The sequence below is a fragment of the Necator americanus genome, chromosome X (assembly GCF_031761385.1).
Source record: "Necator americanus strain Aroian chromosome X, whole genome shotgun sequence".
Taxonomy (NCBI): Eukaryota; Metazoa; Nematoda; class Chromadorea; order Rhabditida; family Ancylostomatidae; genus Necator; species Necator americanus.
Genome location: NC_087376.1, coordinates 29,123,253 through 29,139,336, shown reverse-complemented (window position 1 = coordinate 29,139,336; position 16,084 = coordinate 29,123,253). Strand labels below are relative to the sequence as shown.

The 16,084-nt window shown below is 35.3% G+C and overlaps 4 protein-coding genes across 6 annotated transcripts; 3 read left to right on the top strand and 1 right to left on the bottom strand.

Annotated features, from left to right (window-relative positions):
• Positions 1-85: 85 nt before the first annotated feature.
• RB195_025834 (uncharacterized protein) lies at positions 86-6,885 on the top strand (the record flags this gene model as incomplete). Its single annotated transcript, XM_064214142.1, has 12 exons — positions 86-142; positions 449-523; positions 702-838; positions 2,573-2,659; positions 2,726-2,867; positions 3,149-3,280; positions 3,400-3,512; positions 3,915-4,037; positions 5,336-5,432; positions 6,307-6,414; positions 6,480-6,678; positions 6,794-6,885. The coding sequence occupies 12 exons, from the start codon at positions 86-88 to the stop codon at positions 6,883-6,885; spliced, it is 1,362 nt and encodes a 453-aa protein (XP_064070023.1).
• A 1,478-nt stretch (positions 6,886-8,363) lies between these two features.
• On the bottom strand, positions 8,364-15,967 carry RB195_025831 (uncharacterized protein; the record flags this gene model as incomplete). Of its 3 annotated transcripts, XM_064214140.1 has the most annotated exons (12): positions 8,364-8,452; positions 9,281-9,479; positions 9,571-9,678; positions 9,775-9,871; positions 10,078-10,200; positions 10,328-10,440; positions 10,496-10,627; positions 10,793-10,934; positions 10,997-11,083; positions 14,100-14,236; positions 14,294-14,368; positions 15,911-15,967. In XM_064214140.1, 12 exons carry the CDS (start codon positions 15,965-15,967, stop codon positions 8,364-8,366), a joined length of 1,359 nt encoding a protein of 452 aa, XP_064070021.1. The 3 variants fall into 3 exon arrangements, with proteins under 3 accessions (XP_064070021.1, XP_013309455.2, XP_013309453.2); XM_013454001.2 differs by lacking the exons at positions 14,100-14,236; positions 14,294-14,368; positions 15,911-15,967 and adding an exon at positions 11,632-11,654; XM_013453999.2 differs by lacking the exons at positions 8,364-8,452; positions 9,281-9,479; positions 9,571-9,678; ... (4 more) ...; positions 10,793-10,934; positions 10,997-11,083 and adding an exon at positions 13,019-13,061.
• RB195_025833 (uncharacterized protein) lies at positions 11,953-12,450 on the top strand (the record flags this gene model as incomplete). Its single annotated transcript, XM_013454000.2, has 1 exon — positions 11,953-12,450. One exon carries the CDS (start codon positions 11,953-11,955, stop codon positions 12,448-12,450), a length of 498 nt encoding a protein of 165 aa, XP_013309454.2.
• Positions 12,559-12,897, top strand: RB195_025832 (uncharacterized protein; the record flags this gene model as incomplete). Its single annotated transcript, XM_064214141.1, has 1 exon — positions 12,559-12,897. The coding sequence occupies one exon, from the start codon at positions 12,559-12,561 to the stop codon at positions 12,895-12,897; it is 339 nt and encodes a 112-aa protein (XP_064070022.1).
• Positions 15,968-16,084: the final 117 nt, after the last annotated feature.

Genomic DNA, 16,084 nt, shown 5'->3' with positions numbered 1-16,084 from the left:
TAGTTTTTGATTCGTAGGTGTACACTTATGGAACAACATATAAATAAGTTGCATTCACATTTCCAGAGTTTTCGCATCCGGAACTATGCGCAAACCGCCAGTTGTTGTTTGTGAAGTGATCGTTACCAACGAGAAAAAGACGGTTAGTTGCGTTTTTGAACTGGTTTTCTGTCAGACGTAAATGCGCGTACAACAAGATCCATCATCACATACATAGTGGCATTTCTTGCACGTGGATTGCTTATCAAGAGTTCATAACTGCAAATAAACTCATTGTTTGTAATGATGGCATGTGTGGCATTCAAAGAGTCAACAATTATTGTCCTTACCAGTAAAGAGCAGTTATTTTTCAGCGTCGAGTTTTTTAAATTCTTTTGCAATGAGCGTAGTTCAAGTAGAAATTCTGGGAACTTTTGCAAATCTATGTGAATCCTCTTTCTTGCTTCAGGTATTTGCACTCAGGATTAATTCTGGTAGATTCACTCGGAAGCGATTTGAGGATTATGAAGAATTTTATTTGAAGGCAAGCCTGTTTTGCACTTTTTAAGGTCATTTCAGTTTCTTAATGTCGAAACATGTCATATTAAATTTGTCAACACTAATTCATCAGGTGGTTGGTTGTGCAAGTGATGTTTTAACGCTAATCTTTTTTATTTCGTTCTAGTATTTTATTTTTATTAAATAGAACTTGATTTCTTAAGGTGAAAGAGCCGCTCAAGCTCTCAATAAAATGTGTTCCAAAAAAGAAATTTCTACAAGCTGAGGCGAAATTGCAAGAAAAACGACGAAAGTGGATTATTGCACTAGTACAGGAACTTCTTGCTGAATATCACGACAAGTAAGCTGTTAAGTGGTGAAAATTCCAAACTGCAAGTTATTGTATTGGCTATTGTTCATTTAAAAAACTACATTATTCAAAATATAGCCAAATCAATCCAAAACAATGAACCCTTCCAAGAAAATCTTGTGACCAGTTAAAACTTGTTCCAAAATCTCCGATCTGCTCCGGTGATCATGGTCGTTGGACTTCGGTTAACGATCACGATCATGTAATTCGATCTGTAGCTAAAACTTGAATCTTTGAAATTAATGTCATTTTCACGATCCATTTCTCTATTTACATCGGCAAACAGTTGACTTTAAGGATTAATTTTTCCCGATGCGTTCTTACGTATTTTTCTTCCAGTTAAACGGCTAACAAATCGAAAATCATCGAACAAACGTCAACGATAACCTCAACCTGTCTGTTCTAAGAAAACAGCTGATGTTGAGGTGATAGATTAGGAAGACGTGGTGTTGAATATGTGTTGCTCTGAACGGTTTTCTTCTTTACTTTCTGGAATCTTTTGCATTTGGAATGATGGAGAGATTCTTCTGCGTTATTAAAACAGAATTTTTTTCCGCAAATTTGCAAATTGAAATATCATTAAAACATCGCATTGTGTGCCTCTCATTCATAATGTCAACGGCTCATTTAAACTTCCAGCTGAGCACACCCGCAAAAGTGCAGATTAGTTCCTGCAAAAATTTCACTTCCGAAAGACGTTAGGTTCCGTTAGGTTACTCCCGAAAGATGTTAAGTTGTTAGGTGTTTTCCAGCAAAAGTACATCAATTTCAACGAAACTCTACATAATAGACTTTGTGAGTAGTGATATATGTTTTTTTGAACTCTAACTGTGTTTTTTGCGTCTTCTACCCTCCCTCTCTCTAACTCCTCCAAGCTGACCTCTATCTTCTATTCTATTTACATAGTCTACCTCATAAATGGAAATGGATAGATATCGATTATTATTATTTTTATTACTCTAATCTACTATTGTTATTATTGTTATTATATTATTATTATTATTATTATTATTATTATTATTATTATTATTATTATTATTATTATTATTATTACTATTATTATTATTATTATTATTATTATTATTATTATTATTATTATTATTATTATTATTATTATTATTATTATTATTATTATTATTATTATTATTATTATTATTATTATTATTATTATTATTATGTATATAATTCACTTGGTTTGAGAAAGTTTCTCGGTAAAAAAATGGAGACAACAAACCATTTAAGAGACCGGTGCCTATTTGAGCACCACTCATTTCTCGGACTATCTGAAAATATTTCCTTGTAATTCTAGCCAAAAAATGGTTAAATTTTGTGGACTGAAATATGCCTCCATCTCATCTCCCATTCTTTTTAACACGTTGTAATGTCCTCTGCTCTCACAATAATTCTTTCTTCATCTTTTCATTTTAGCTATTCTCTCATTGACGCCATCTCTCTGAATCCTTTCAAATTCTTCCCATTATCCCATCCTTTTCCAACGTCTATTGCACACTACTGTATAGATCATCAATCAATTTTGTGTTCCTTTCTCAGAGTATCATTTTCGCGTCGACTCACCTCTCAAGTTTCTTCATTCCTTGAGATCCAATATCTTTAAAATGATGAGGTCCTCAAGGAAATAAGAAAGTTTTTGAGTCTAGGTTAACCAAAACATTATGCAAGCGCAGTTTTCTATCCCTTAACACTGACACAATCGGGCTTGTTCAGCGAGGATGTTCGCGAATTCCTCTCACTTCGTGACGTGGAAGACTATGAAGAAGCACACGTTGATCTTGGTCCGAAAGAACATGCCATGTAAGCTTGTTCATTTTTTTTTTCAAATATTTTCATATTTTCATACTTACACAACGCTCTCTTAAGGGCATGTGCTTCAAATTTTGATTTTCTCAATACGATTGGTAAAGGGAATTTTGGACGAGTTTATCAAGTTCGACATATAGAAACCGGAAAAATTTACGCAATGAAAGTTCTTTCCAAAGAGCATATTCGAAAGAAAAATGAGGTATGTCCTTTTTTTTTAATTATGTACTTTCAAAAAGGCGACCGACAGACATCATGACGTCGGATTTGTTGCATAATTTGATGAACGAGTAATTGTACAATCTATAGCTCCTCGTAATAACAGGTAGGAAACTGAAGGTGTAGCAATTCCGAACGTATGATTGTAACAAAACCATCAAAACCTGGTAATTAGGGTTTTTGTTCCGGCACTAAACATTCAAGCAATCAGCACATTTTCCTATCTTTGAACAGTAAACTCGTTTCAGAAAGAATGTATTCCAGGTGAAACATGTAATGGCTGAATTGAGCGTCCTAAAATCCAATATTAATCATCCGTTCCTTGTATCGCTTCACTTCTCATTCCAGAGTAAGGATAAACTCTACTTTGTTCTTGATCATTTGAACGGTGGAGAGGTAAGTAATTTTTTCTTCATAAAAAAATACATAAAAATAAAAAAAAATAAAATAATGTAAAAATAAAATATATGTAAAAAGTAAAATATTATTATTCATTGTTATCTGAAAAATTCCAGTTGTTCTCTCATTTACAACGGGAGAAACAATTCAGTGAATCGAGAAGCCGATTTTATGCTGCTGAAATTGCATCTGCCCTAGGCTATCTACATGATAACAATATTATCTACAGGTAATCCGTTGTTCATTGAATTTCCTGAAACGCATCATGCATCAACGTTTCTCTCGAATATTTATGTACCTTAGCCACATTGAGCCAATAATCAAAAAGTTTTCTGAACATGATGGAGTCATTTTGTACTGTTTTGAATAATTCCTGCTAATCATCGGCGTTAAACCTTCTAATTCAATCCATTTAATTGTCAACAACCTCTTGAACGTTTTTACTCTAGATCGTTGATAATTAGATATTACTACTATTAATTTTATTTAAGTATTAAATGAATATTAGTAGTATCTATGCATTAATAGTATTAATTCTTCTGTAACTGTGAAGGAGTAACCGCTTTGCTTAACACTAACAAGTATAAAAATTACCTGATGAAAATTATGAATAAGACGTAAATAGTTTCAGGGACTTGAAACCAGAAAATTTGTTACTCGATAAGCACGGGTACCTGGTTATGACCGACTTCGGACTATGTAAGGAAAACATGACGTCGACGTCCGTGACAAACACATTCTGTGGAACACCTGAGTACGTTTTTTTCGCACTACATACCCATTCTTATTACTGTAAAAGTTTTAAATAATCAAAAAAAAAACTCCGATGGGCCCCGCTATATCTAGCTTATGTTGGAGGGAAGAAAATCAAGTGCTGGTTCTTATGGACCACTTCTTATGGCTCATGCTAACTCATTCGACTTTAATCCAGAATCTTAACTGTTTTATGAGTGCGTAGGAGGCCTACATGATGAGCCAAGCGCTTTATGAAGTTGGTTTTTTCATCCTCTCAGATAAGTCTAGTGTCTATTCATGGATACTTGGAGAATGAAAAGCCTGAACATCCCCAGACGACGTCAGTCCATCGACCACCTAGTGACCTCTTACCACCTCGCTATTCCGGCCAAGTAGCAATACTTAGTAATCACTTATTCTATGCAGTCCTGCGTAAATTCTTAAGAAAACATTTGTTTTTGTTTCTTCCTAATTTAAGGCTTCGTTCCTCACCAGAAACACGTTTATTCCCCTGATAAACCAAATACAGACGAACAAATAATTTAACAACATCATACGAAATGGTTCAACTTCTTACTAGTCTCAATTATTTTTTTTTCTGAAACGCTTATTATTATTCGCAAGTGCAAACTGCACAACCTCTCTTTGCATGTTTTCCCAATTTGATAATAAACTACGCTTAAAGTACTTTCCTCTGAAGTGATTTGATAAGACTTTAAGAGTTTGTTTGCTTGACCTAAAGAGTAAAAAGACAAGCGGTCAGCGAGAACCGATTTAGAAAACAAAAAGAGGAAAAGTGATACTTAGTTCTGCTGTGGTCTCACTCTCTAGAATTCTTCCCTACAAAAATTTTTCACATTGAAGTATTGGATTCTGATAAATATTTTCCATAAAAATATGGTAATATTATAATAATATAATATTAATAGTGATATTATATTACTATAATAATAATAAATCATAAAATGAAAAATAAAAATAAATAATAAATAAACAACCTTTATTACGAATAACATAAACTCATTTGTAACAAAGATTTTATTCAAGAGTTTTGTTTAATTCTTGGTTTAATACTAGCTTAGATAACAATTTATGTGTAGACTTTGATATCGAATACACATAATTTATAATAGGATCTCACCACCCCTTACTCTCCAAATTTTCGTCAATAATTACTAGAAATTTCAACTATGAGTTAATCCACTGATTTGTTTGAGTATTTAGAGGAGAAACTTTCTAAAGATGTTGTTCTTCTAATGGATGTGGAGTAAAGAAATTTCGAAGAAGTTAGGATACACATAGTATATGTATATTTAGATATCTCGCTCCAGAAATAGTGTTGAAACAACCTTATGGAATCACGGTTGATTGGTGGTGTTTGGGCTGCGTCCTTTATGAAATGCTATTTGGTTTGGTGAGCTTTTACAGTTATCTATTTTTGAAATAGAATAGTTCAAATTTTAATAAAGGTATTGTGCAAAGAAAGGCAGTGAATGTTAGGATACACTATAGTGAGAGAATTTGAACCCACGATCTAATTTAAGGAATTTGAAGAGTTTCCAACTTGAAGTCTAATTTTTTTATTTTTTAGTCTAATTTTTTAACTATCTAATTTGAAGAAGACTTGGAGACTTTATAAGGTGCAAACGTTCATACTGTGGAGGTAGTCTCGAATTTAATTATTCTAATCTATGACGGCATCTTCAGGTTGCTCTCAAGAAGCAGTATTTTTTTTTTTAGTTTTCAATACCTGAGCGTTAAAGCTTTGAAAAAAAATACCGAGAAATTTATGGAACGTGTAGTTTTTGACGATCAAAGCCACTAACTAACAACTGTTAATATTTCCTGAAATCATTCTTTTAGAAGTAATAACAAAAATTAACCGCAAAATTAACCAAAATGTTCTGGGCACAACAGCGACGACGATTTGAGAGAAATGACGTTCAAACATTCAGCATTAGGAATTTCTACATACTTACATAACGCTCCTTCACTAAGGTCTGTTTGATTCTAGAGAAAAATTCTTAGTCATATACCATTCTGCTGATTCCAAAGTGACGTTTTTTTATGACACCATAACTCGAGCAATATCCTGGAACGAATGATCGGAAAGCACCAAAATAGAAATCGTCCCTACATTGACATGTTTGTCTTGAACGTTAAATATTTTACGAGTAGTTGGATAGGTGTTGATATGGAAAGTAAAATAAAACCACTTTCATCGATCACTATGTTCTCCGGTGATCTAACTAACTTAGCGATTAAAAAGTGAAGATTATTTTTTTTAGCCGCCTTTCTATTCACGGGATCACAATGAAATGTATAATCGAATTGTTAATGAACCAGTGAAGATTAAGAAGAATGTGTCCGCTGCATCCAGTGATATTATCAACGGGGTAAACGGATGATAAAATATCTTCCTGTTGAGTCATGTTCATTAAAACCGACCAAATTCCTTTAGTTACTAAGAAAAGACAGAACAAAGAGACTTGGTGCCAAGATGGACTTCAAACAAATCCGTGATCATCCGTTTTTCCTTCCTATTGATTGGGATAAATTGCTGCGACGTGAAGTGAGGGCACCGTTCATTCCTCGAATCGAGAACGATACGGATGTTCACAATATTTCCGAGGATTTCGTTAAGATGAAAATTAATCCAGGTAAATTGCAGATAGCTTTATATTGAAATTAGAGTTGAATTTAGCATTAGCTGATGTAATGAATATTTTTCCTTTTATGTGTATTCACAAAAAAAAAAGTGTTTTCTGCTTTCAGCTTCTCTCATTCCTCAGAACATGTCGTCCACATATCGTGATCACGATTTTCCCGGTTTCACATACGTTCAGAATAACGCGTTGTCGACATAAAAGTTTTCCATAACTTGCATTGATCGTACTAGTCAATAAAAATTTCAATCAATTAAATTACTTATACCGTTCCCATAACTACCTTGTAAATCTTCTAAGTATTCTAAAGCAACAATAATTTCTACGTCGTGTTACGCTCGTGCTTTAAGCTGGTGATATCCTCACGTGAAGTCAGGACGCATGCGATCTTGTTTATTTCTAAGAAGGTGGTCTGTAATAGAGTTGATCCACGTCGAAGTTACCTGTCCATGTTGGAGTTGAACAGGCTATGTCGGAATTGCACCACCACCTCAGAGTTACTATGTCAGAGGCACTTCATCGCCTTGTTGCTTCTTCTGGATTACACACTTTGGCAACGTACAAGGAATTCCTTCTGTAATCGCTGCTCTTGAATTTAAAAGTGCCCCCACTGTGTCCATGGTAGTTAATGCCAGTAAAAGGCTTTAGCACACCATCAGGAGAATTCTTTTCTGTTCCCTTGTAGTAAGGTAGCATTATTATTCCTTCTATAATTAAAATTTAATAATTCTTTTTTATGTTAGCAACTTTCGTATAATTGTTGTAGTTTCGTGAAATGCGAAAATACAGGAGCTTGGTAACTTCGATAACTGTATGTATCAGCGAACGTGGAGGACCGAAACGTGGACGAAGTCTGTGGGTGAAAACAAAACAACTTGACTCAAGCTTGCTCCTATACTCATCCGAAAAGAGTAAGGGACAAGCCCAGCTTGGATTCATAATTTCCAGCTTTCAGATTGTTAGCTTGTCATTAGAATAGTTTGGTAATTAATCATATTCAGACAGTGGAATAATCCTGAAGGTGGTTCAGATTTGACACATTCTAAGATTATGTCAGATTCGGAACCCAACATCATGTTGTCAATACGTACTTGGCAATGAAACTCTCACACAAAAATTTTGTTTCTGGTTTTCCTTTACTTTAATTAAACATTGCTGTGATCACTAAATTCTCAGAATTACAATACAATAATCTAAGATTTATTCACCAGATAGCTCAGAATTTAGAATAGCTGTAAATACGCAAATAGTAAAGTTCATAATAGGAGTATATAGGATTTTTTTTTTGAAGGAAAGAGACACTAAAAACCCGTTTTTGAACGTGTTCGAATGGAAAATATTCTGGATACGTCTTTGATTCCGGAGTATTCTCGCACAAACTTTAGCCTTTAGCACTACTTCAACTAACTTTTCGTAAACAAATGCAAGAAAAATGTAGAAATCTGCTTCATTGCTGGAATGCGGAAATTTTTCTTCTGAAATAAAAAAAAAGATGAAAAAATGCGAAAAGTGATGAGGTCTGACGACAGCATGAGTGAAAATATACTAACGGTATGAGTACTGCAGTGAGTGAGACGCCCTCATCTCTATTTTTCTTCATCGAATCTTCATCATTCATTCATCTTCATCCCAACAAGAAAGTACAGAAGTTTTATTAAAGAAAATATTTACAATTTGTGTCATGCCACTAGATTCTTTTGCACATATGTGAAGTCTGCAAAGTCGTGGTCGCGATGTGTCATGGCAAGATTTTGTGGAACCAGTGATGCTGAAAGAAATTAACTCCACCACGATGTACTTGTCAGTTACAGTTTCAGAGTCCAAATGGACGTTAAACTGTCAATCGGATCATACTAGTCAAAGGATGATCATGAGTGCGAATCGTAGTGCCATAAAGAATTCGTGCCATCCAAATATCCGGAACCGTACTGTGCTACAATTCTGAGCTTTCGGGACGCGGTGCGTTTACCGTCATCTCATTTCTGTAACCAGTTCAACAACCACCGAAAATTTCAGAGTCTCAGCCTGGATTTGTTGACTGCATTACGGTACATTCATGAAACTACCTGAGAGTATCCAAAGGAACTGGGATAGGAGTCTTAGGGTACTACCGGGAGTTAAAACAAAAACTAGAAATAGCAACCTCCACATAGAATTAACATCGAATCCTGACTGGGTAAAAGCTGCATAGAGTTAAGCGTTCTTTACATGAGTTACATCCAGAAACGGTGCCGAAACGATCAGAACAATCTAATCAAGAATAATGCAAGGGAAATCATGCTTCATAACGATTTCAGGAAGCGAACACAGTGGTGTACTCGTGTGAGAACGACAATTCTATCTTGGTGCAGGATTAGCGATAATTCTATTGTAAAGTAGAAGATATCGGTAGGCTACCGTCGTGGAACTATGGATAACCGTATATTTTCGGACAACAGTGGGTCTACAGTTCCTGATCAAGTCTCCGCCATAGAATAATAGCTGTCTCACCGTGAAAAAACACTATGAAATTCACAAACGAACGGACTGAGACACCTCGTTCCTTTACGGCATCTAACTTTCCACACCCGTTGATCTCGTGTCAAAAACAACTAACCCGGATTGATCTTGATTTTGACGAAATCTTCAGCGATGTTCCGAACATCAGTTTCACTTTCAATTCGAGGAATGAATGGAGCTTTTATTTCACGTCGGAGAAGTTTTTCCCAATCAATGACTTTAAAGAATTCTTGCTCCTTGACCTCATTGAAGTCTTCTTTACTACCGAGTCGCTTATTCTTGTCCTTTTGGAGTAGCTGAAAAAAGTCAAGAAAAATAAAAGTTTGAAATCTAAATGAGGCTAGATCTTTCGATTGAAGCCCAACAAGTTATTAATTTAACTCTTACCCCAGTAATGATGTCAGTCGATGCCGCTGAAATGCTCCTTTTAATTTTCAGAGGTTCGTTTACGATTCGATTGTACATTTCATTGTGATCTCTTGAGTAAAATGGTGGCTAAAGGATATTAATCGAAAACTACTGGAACAGTAATAAAAACTCAAGGATGCGCCGACAATTTGTTAGTCTCACCGAAAGTCAGTGTTAACTCACCAAACCGTACATCATTTCGTATAAAACTGATCCCAAACACCACCAGTCAACCGAGATATCGTAGGGCTTCTTCAGGATTATCTCCGGTGCAAGGTACCTTCAAAGACTCTTCATATTACCCTGTCGATAAGACGTTAAACTTTCCAACAAAATAAATAATGCAGTTTAATCTTTGTTGGTTTATAACAACTCTTCTGGTGATTCCAGGCTTCCTCGTGGCAAAATTACATCGACCTGTTGCAGCTACTTCGAGCTAATCTGAAACTTAACTGACGAGTTTCGTGATAAATTGAACTGACTAACTCAGGGGTTCCACAGAATGTCGACGTCACGGTATTTGGCGTCATGCCTTCCTTGCAAAGCCCGAAGTCTGTGAGAACCAGATATCCATGTTTGTCCAAGAGCAAATTCTCAGGCTTCAAATCCCTTCAACGAGAGGTTAGTCAGTCATCATTAGGATACGAATGCAAATGACAGTCGTTAAAAGTACATATAAAGCAATACTTTAAGAAAATGCACAGTATCATTTAAAACTTGCTTTTAAATAGTTCACCTGTAGATTATATTTTTATCGTGCAGATATCCAAGTGCTGATGCGATTTGCGCGGCATAAAATCGACTTCTGGACTCGGAAAAGTGTTTTTCCTTTTGTAGATGCGAGAACAGCTATAGCACACATCAAGTTGGAGATATTTAGCACGTTCAAAATATTAAACCAAACCTCGCCTCCGTTAAGGTGATCTAGCACAAAATATAGTTTATCCTTATTTTGAAATGAGAAATGAAGAGAAACTAGGAATGGATGGTGGAAATTTGCTTTCAGTACGCTCAACTCCGCCATAACATGTTTAACCTTAATTATCATCATAGTATTTAAAATAAAATTTTGATGTGCTAGGAAAAAAATCATGGAATTGATGACTTACGATAACGTGTACAGGTTCTGTCTTCCAATATTTCCTATTTAGATATACAAAAAAATATGTAAGGATCAAATAAAGTTCCTAATGTATCTTACCTCATTCTTCTTTCTTATATGTTCCTTTGAAAGGACCTTCATTGCATAAATTTTTCCCGTTTCTTTATGCACTACTTGGAAAACACGTCCAAAACTACCTTTTCCAATTGTTGTTAGAAAATCAAAATCAGCAGCGCAAGCTCTGCAATGCTGAATGTAGGCTGAATTCATTCTCATCTTGTTTTGTAAATTAATTTCACTCACGTTGTGATCTCTTTTGGCCCTAAATCAACATGAGAATCGTTCGCATCTTCTGAACTCCCCAGCCCGAAAAATTCACGAACATCTTCGCTGAAAAAAAAGCACTAGAGTGCAAAAGGTTTTTGTTTAGATAATTGCTTGAAGACTGTAATCGTCTTCTTCATGCAACCTTTTTAAACTTCTCCACAAATTGTGAGGAAATACGTAATCGTCGAGGTAAGGAGGTACTCATACGTTTAGTTGTCCTCAAATTAGTTGTTTTGTGTCTCCAGGAAAGAACTTTTTTTTTAGATATATATATATATCTCTGAAAAAGTAAACATACATAAATATGTACTTCTCTCGGAAATAACGGTTTTGGAAAAAACCACCAACTTTTTTTGAATTTTGCCATATAATGCTTTCCAAAAAGGTTGTCTCCGCATTACGTACATATGTACGCTCATCACTGGTATCCAGATTGGGAATTTTGTACAAACTGATTACCATATGTGTAACCAGCGTATTTGAAAATTTTTGGAAAAAAAATTGCATTTAAAAAAAAAGAGTTTGGAATGAAACAAAGGGAAAACTAACAAATCGATATTTTCGCTTATGGTATTGTAATCATACTCACAAAAGGTGCACGCAACCCCTACCCCTCAGTAGGTAAGGTTTCCATTGAACTCAGGAAGAAAACTTATATAAATGAATGAAAAGTCTAGAAGTACATTAATCAGTGACATATATGCAGAACAATAGCAGTGAGAGAAAGCGAACAGGATACGAATAAATATAATAGTTGCATAGCAAGTAGAGGAAACACAGCTACACAAGCACCGATGTTTATTAGTACCGGCCAAAATTGACTAAATAGAGCAACTATATTCAAATCTTGATTCTAAAGTTACCGAGGACGTTGATTGTTTTATTGGCACTCACCTTACTCGGATATTGGTCAAGTCCTACACCGCGACAGCATGGCTCCCGTCACTAGGAGGCAGGAAAGACTTTCCTTGTTGGCGCTGAACGCTCGACGTGCAGAAGCTCGAAAAATGAAAGCTGCGATGCTTTCCCGTGAGGAATCAAATGGAGAAAAGCAGTCACAGATGGCTAAGGATGGAAACGACGCTTCGAAACCAGTGTGCTTCTTCGACGAATCCCTTCTAGCCTGTGATATATGTTTGGAAATCATGCATAACGCAATGAATGTCTCTCCTTGCAATCATAAGTTTTGTGCTGGTTGCATTTACGAATGGAATTCATTGGATTCGAAATGTTCCAAGTGTCGTTGGAGCGCTGTAGATATCACACGCGAAGCCACTTTGAACTCAATAATTGAGCAGTACCTCATTGCATTTCCAGAAAAACGACGAGATAAGGCGCAACTAATAGAACTAGACGAACGAGAATTGAATCATTTGGAGCAGTGGGAAAGAAAGCGGGACTCCGACGAAGGGGATTGTGATATGATATGATATGATATGGATGATCACTTTTTCGAGGTGCAGGATGAACAACTCGATAGCGACGAGGAGGACGATGGCGTCGATTATTCCAGCTCGGATCGATGGAGTGATCACGATATGATAGGCAGCTTCGATGAAGATGAAGAGGAAAACGACTCAGATATGCAACATGAGTACATCTCACGAAGGAATCTGGAAAAGTCCCGAATGGAGCGGTTAAGACGCGAAAAAGAGGAGCGCGATAGACCCAAAGAGATTGAGGAAGAACGAAGTCGCAAGACGATCGCTAAACCGAAAAAAGAAAAATCTCGTGAACGCCGGTGTGGCACGGGAGGAGGAAATGGTCGCGGTGTCAATACCGGTAGATCAAACACTCATACGAACAATGCGCCGGCCACGACTTCCGCACATTCCGTAGTCACACGGTCGATGACACTGAGATCGCGGAACTCTTGATGAAAGAACTTCTCATCGTCGCATATCTCAGTCCTCCATTCGCCTCGAGTTCTTTGGTCGATCTCTGCCCATGCGATCTTTTTTGTTTGTGTCTGTGTGTACTCGTGCAACATCATGTCTGTTAGTCGTCCACTTCTAGCCGACGCTGATTTTGTGATAATTTCCTAGACAAAAAATGAGTGTTTGTGAATTTCTAGACCTTTGGTTTTAGTCACTAACAAAAAATGAACTGGTTTCTTTTTTGTAATTACTGATTTATGTGTTTCTAATCACTGATGCTATGGTAATTATGCACTAATATATTTTCTATTGATGTCATCCTTTTGGTCTCAAATGTGTATCACTGTACACTTCGAGGCTATCTTTTTTTTTTAAAGGAATATGTTGGGCCTAACTAATACCTGATGGTTCGATGTGTCAAAAGAATTTGTTGTGTAGTACTTTCAGTGTTTAGTGTCATGTTTTGCTTTTTGACGTAAAACCATTAGTTTGTTGGTTACGTACTATGAGTTTTGGTTTTGCCTCTATGTACGGTTGTCATTTTCAACACCTCATTGCGTGGACAGTAAATCCTCGAAAAGTCTAGAGTTATGGGAGAAGCCTTCACTATGTTCCTAGTCTTTAACAAATTTCTACTGCATCCCAGCGCAAAAATATGCAAAATTCAATAGAATCAATCGGTATAATCTCTATATCTTTAAAATCGTAATGCGTATATGAATAAAAAATAGCTCATTTTGATCTGTAGTCTGAAATTTGTATTCAGAACGTATATGCAGTTTTTGCGCTTTATATAGAATATGAAATACATATATAAAAATAATATGCTAACCGGCATATCAAATTTTACTCAGGGTCACCGGTTAGCACTCGTGTTCCAAATTCTCCTTGATTTTTGATTATCAATAAAAAGTATTATTTAACATAGAACGATTATATTCTGTACAGGCTAAAATCTCTTTAAACAAAATTTTGCAAACTTTCAAAGCAACACAAGTAAATAAAATTGTTATTTTGCCCAACGGTTGTGATAATAATGATCAATGTTTATGACACCATATAAAAGTGGCTCATGCTACACATAGTAGAAAATTAAAGAAAAATCAATTAAAAATAATTAATAATTAATGGCAAAAAATGATTCGTAAAAAATCATCCTAAAATATTGCAATAACTTGTGAAAGGTTGAAATATCGGCTTACTTGCTGTTCTGATTGGTAAGCAAAGTTTGTGACATTGCAATAATCCATTGTCGCCGTTTTTCCTGTAATTTCGCTTCCGCTTGAAGAAGTTTCTTTTTAGGAGGTGAAGCGGTAGATGCAGGAAGATAATCTTTGAACTAGAAATTTATTTATTTCTATATTGATTTTTTTTTTAGAAATGTTCTAATGTCTACCTTATTGTATAGTTTCTCAAAATCCTCCATCTTCTTTCTAATTGATGGACCTCCATCGATTCGAAGAGCGAATAACTGAAATGATAGAAAATTAGATCAATAAGCACTCCGTTTGAACGACGAGGAAGGCAGTGCTATCGTGTTTTTGCGTGCCCTGTTCTGCCCGGCTGAACTCATCGCACTCAAGTTTCGCTGATATCAACCGAGTGCACGTGATCGTTGAAGAAGCATGACGGACAGGAAAACCATCTACAGGTGATAATACCAGTTGCGTGGAAAAATTCCGTGATTTCCATGAAAATTTTGACTATAATTTTGAATATAGCTATAAAAAAATAATACCGTAGAGATAAGTTAGTTAATTAGGTATTCGCTAAAATATAAGCATTTTATCCATGATCAGTCTCATTTCCATACAAGGATTCCATTTTATGACAATCATTTTTAAACTACTCCATCTTATAACATTCATTTTTAAACTATGTTCGTAAAAGTTAAAATAAGGAAAGACCCGATATTTTTCAAAGCTAAAAATCCCAGAAAGGAAGAATATGTGATGCAGCTTAGGTTTATGTGGACACGGAAAAGCAAAGCGATAAAAAACTATATTGATATACCAGAAATTTTGTAGATAAACTACCAAGAAACAAGAGAAACATTTCGGTATTTCTCTCTGTGTGTTTCTTGACCATAACCTCGAGTAATAAGAAACAGTAGAATTCTAAAAACTAGTTTTTCTAGTGGATACTAGTTAAGTCTTAAGTTTGATAAGAAAAGGTGTAGTTATGAAAAAAAAAAACGAACACTACATATGAATGTGCAAAGTGAGATAAAAATTAAAGCAACTAAGGAAGAACCAAATTTTTAACATGGAAAAAAAAGCAAAATGATTGGATTAGGTTTCTGCTATGTGATTAGCAAGCAATAGTGGCAAATGAATATCCTGTGCATGGAACATTTTTCCTTCTAGGAGTGACGATTCTCTAATGGATACTGAGTTCGGAATATCTTTTTTTCTCAGAGTTGCTATGAATTCTTCCTTACAGCTATCGTTTTGACGTCTTCGTAAAGAATGAAAAAAATAGCAAAAAGAAGAAACATCAAAAAAAAATCTTCATTTAACATTCCTTGAAAAAAAAGCTTATAGTCTGGAATTCAGATGCATTCAGTAGCCGGATAATGTTCCAAATGTAATTATTCGGTTAAACAACTATTCGTTTCTCTTTCCTCTCGTAAGAGAAGTACACGAATTTCTTTAAATGCATTAGAAATTTGCAGAAAATAAAATAAAATAAAAAAAGATTCAGACATGTTAGTACGAACAGATTAGTGTCAACGGAACAAATAAATGTTTTAGTATTGTTATTCAAATAAATAGAATATATACACGAGATATAATTATGTACAGACGTCAATAACGTGGGAGAATTTAAAATTAATTCAAAAAAATAAAGAAATATTGACGACTATTTCATTTCCTCTCCAGTAGTAGCCAGCCTATCACTAATATCTGCTCAGTAGTTCTCCTGAAGAGGGAACAAAAAAAATGCACATTGAACCTATCAGAATACTTTGCTCCTTATCACACAAAAAAATAACAGACAAAATTACACGAACCGTTTTCTTTTCGCCGGTGGTAACGATGTCACAGGTGACCGATGAAGGTTTTCGCATTTTTGGTAGAACTTCGGAAATAAAAATATCATGTTTGAACATGTGGTTAGGAAAAATTTAATGGAATTCGGTCAAGTGCTATGCATTGACGTAGTGCGGATACGTTTGTTTGCACTA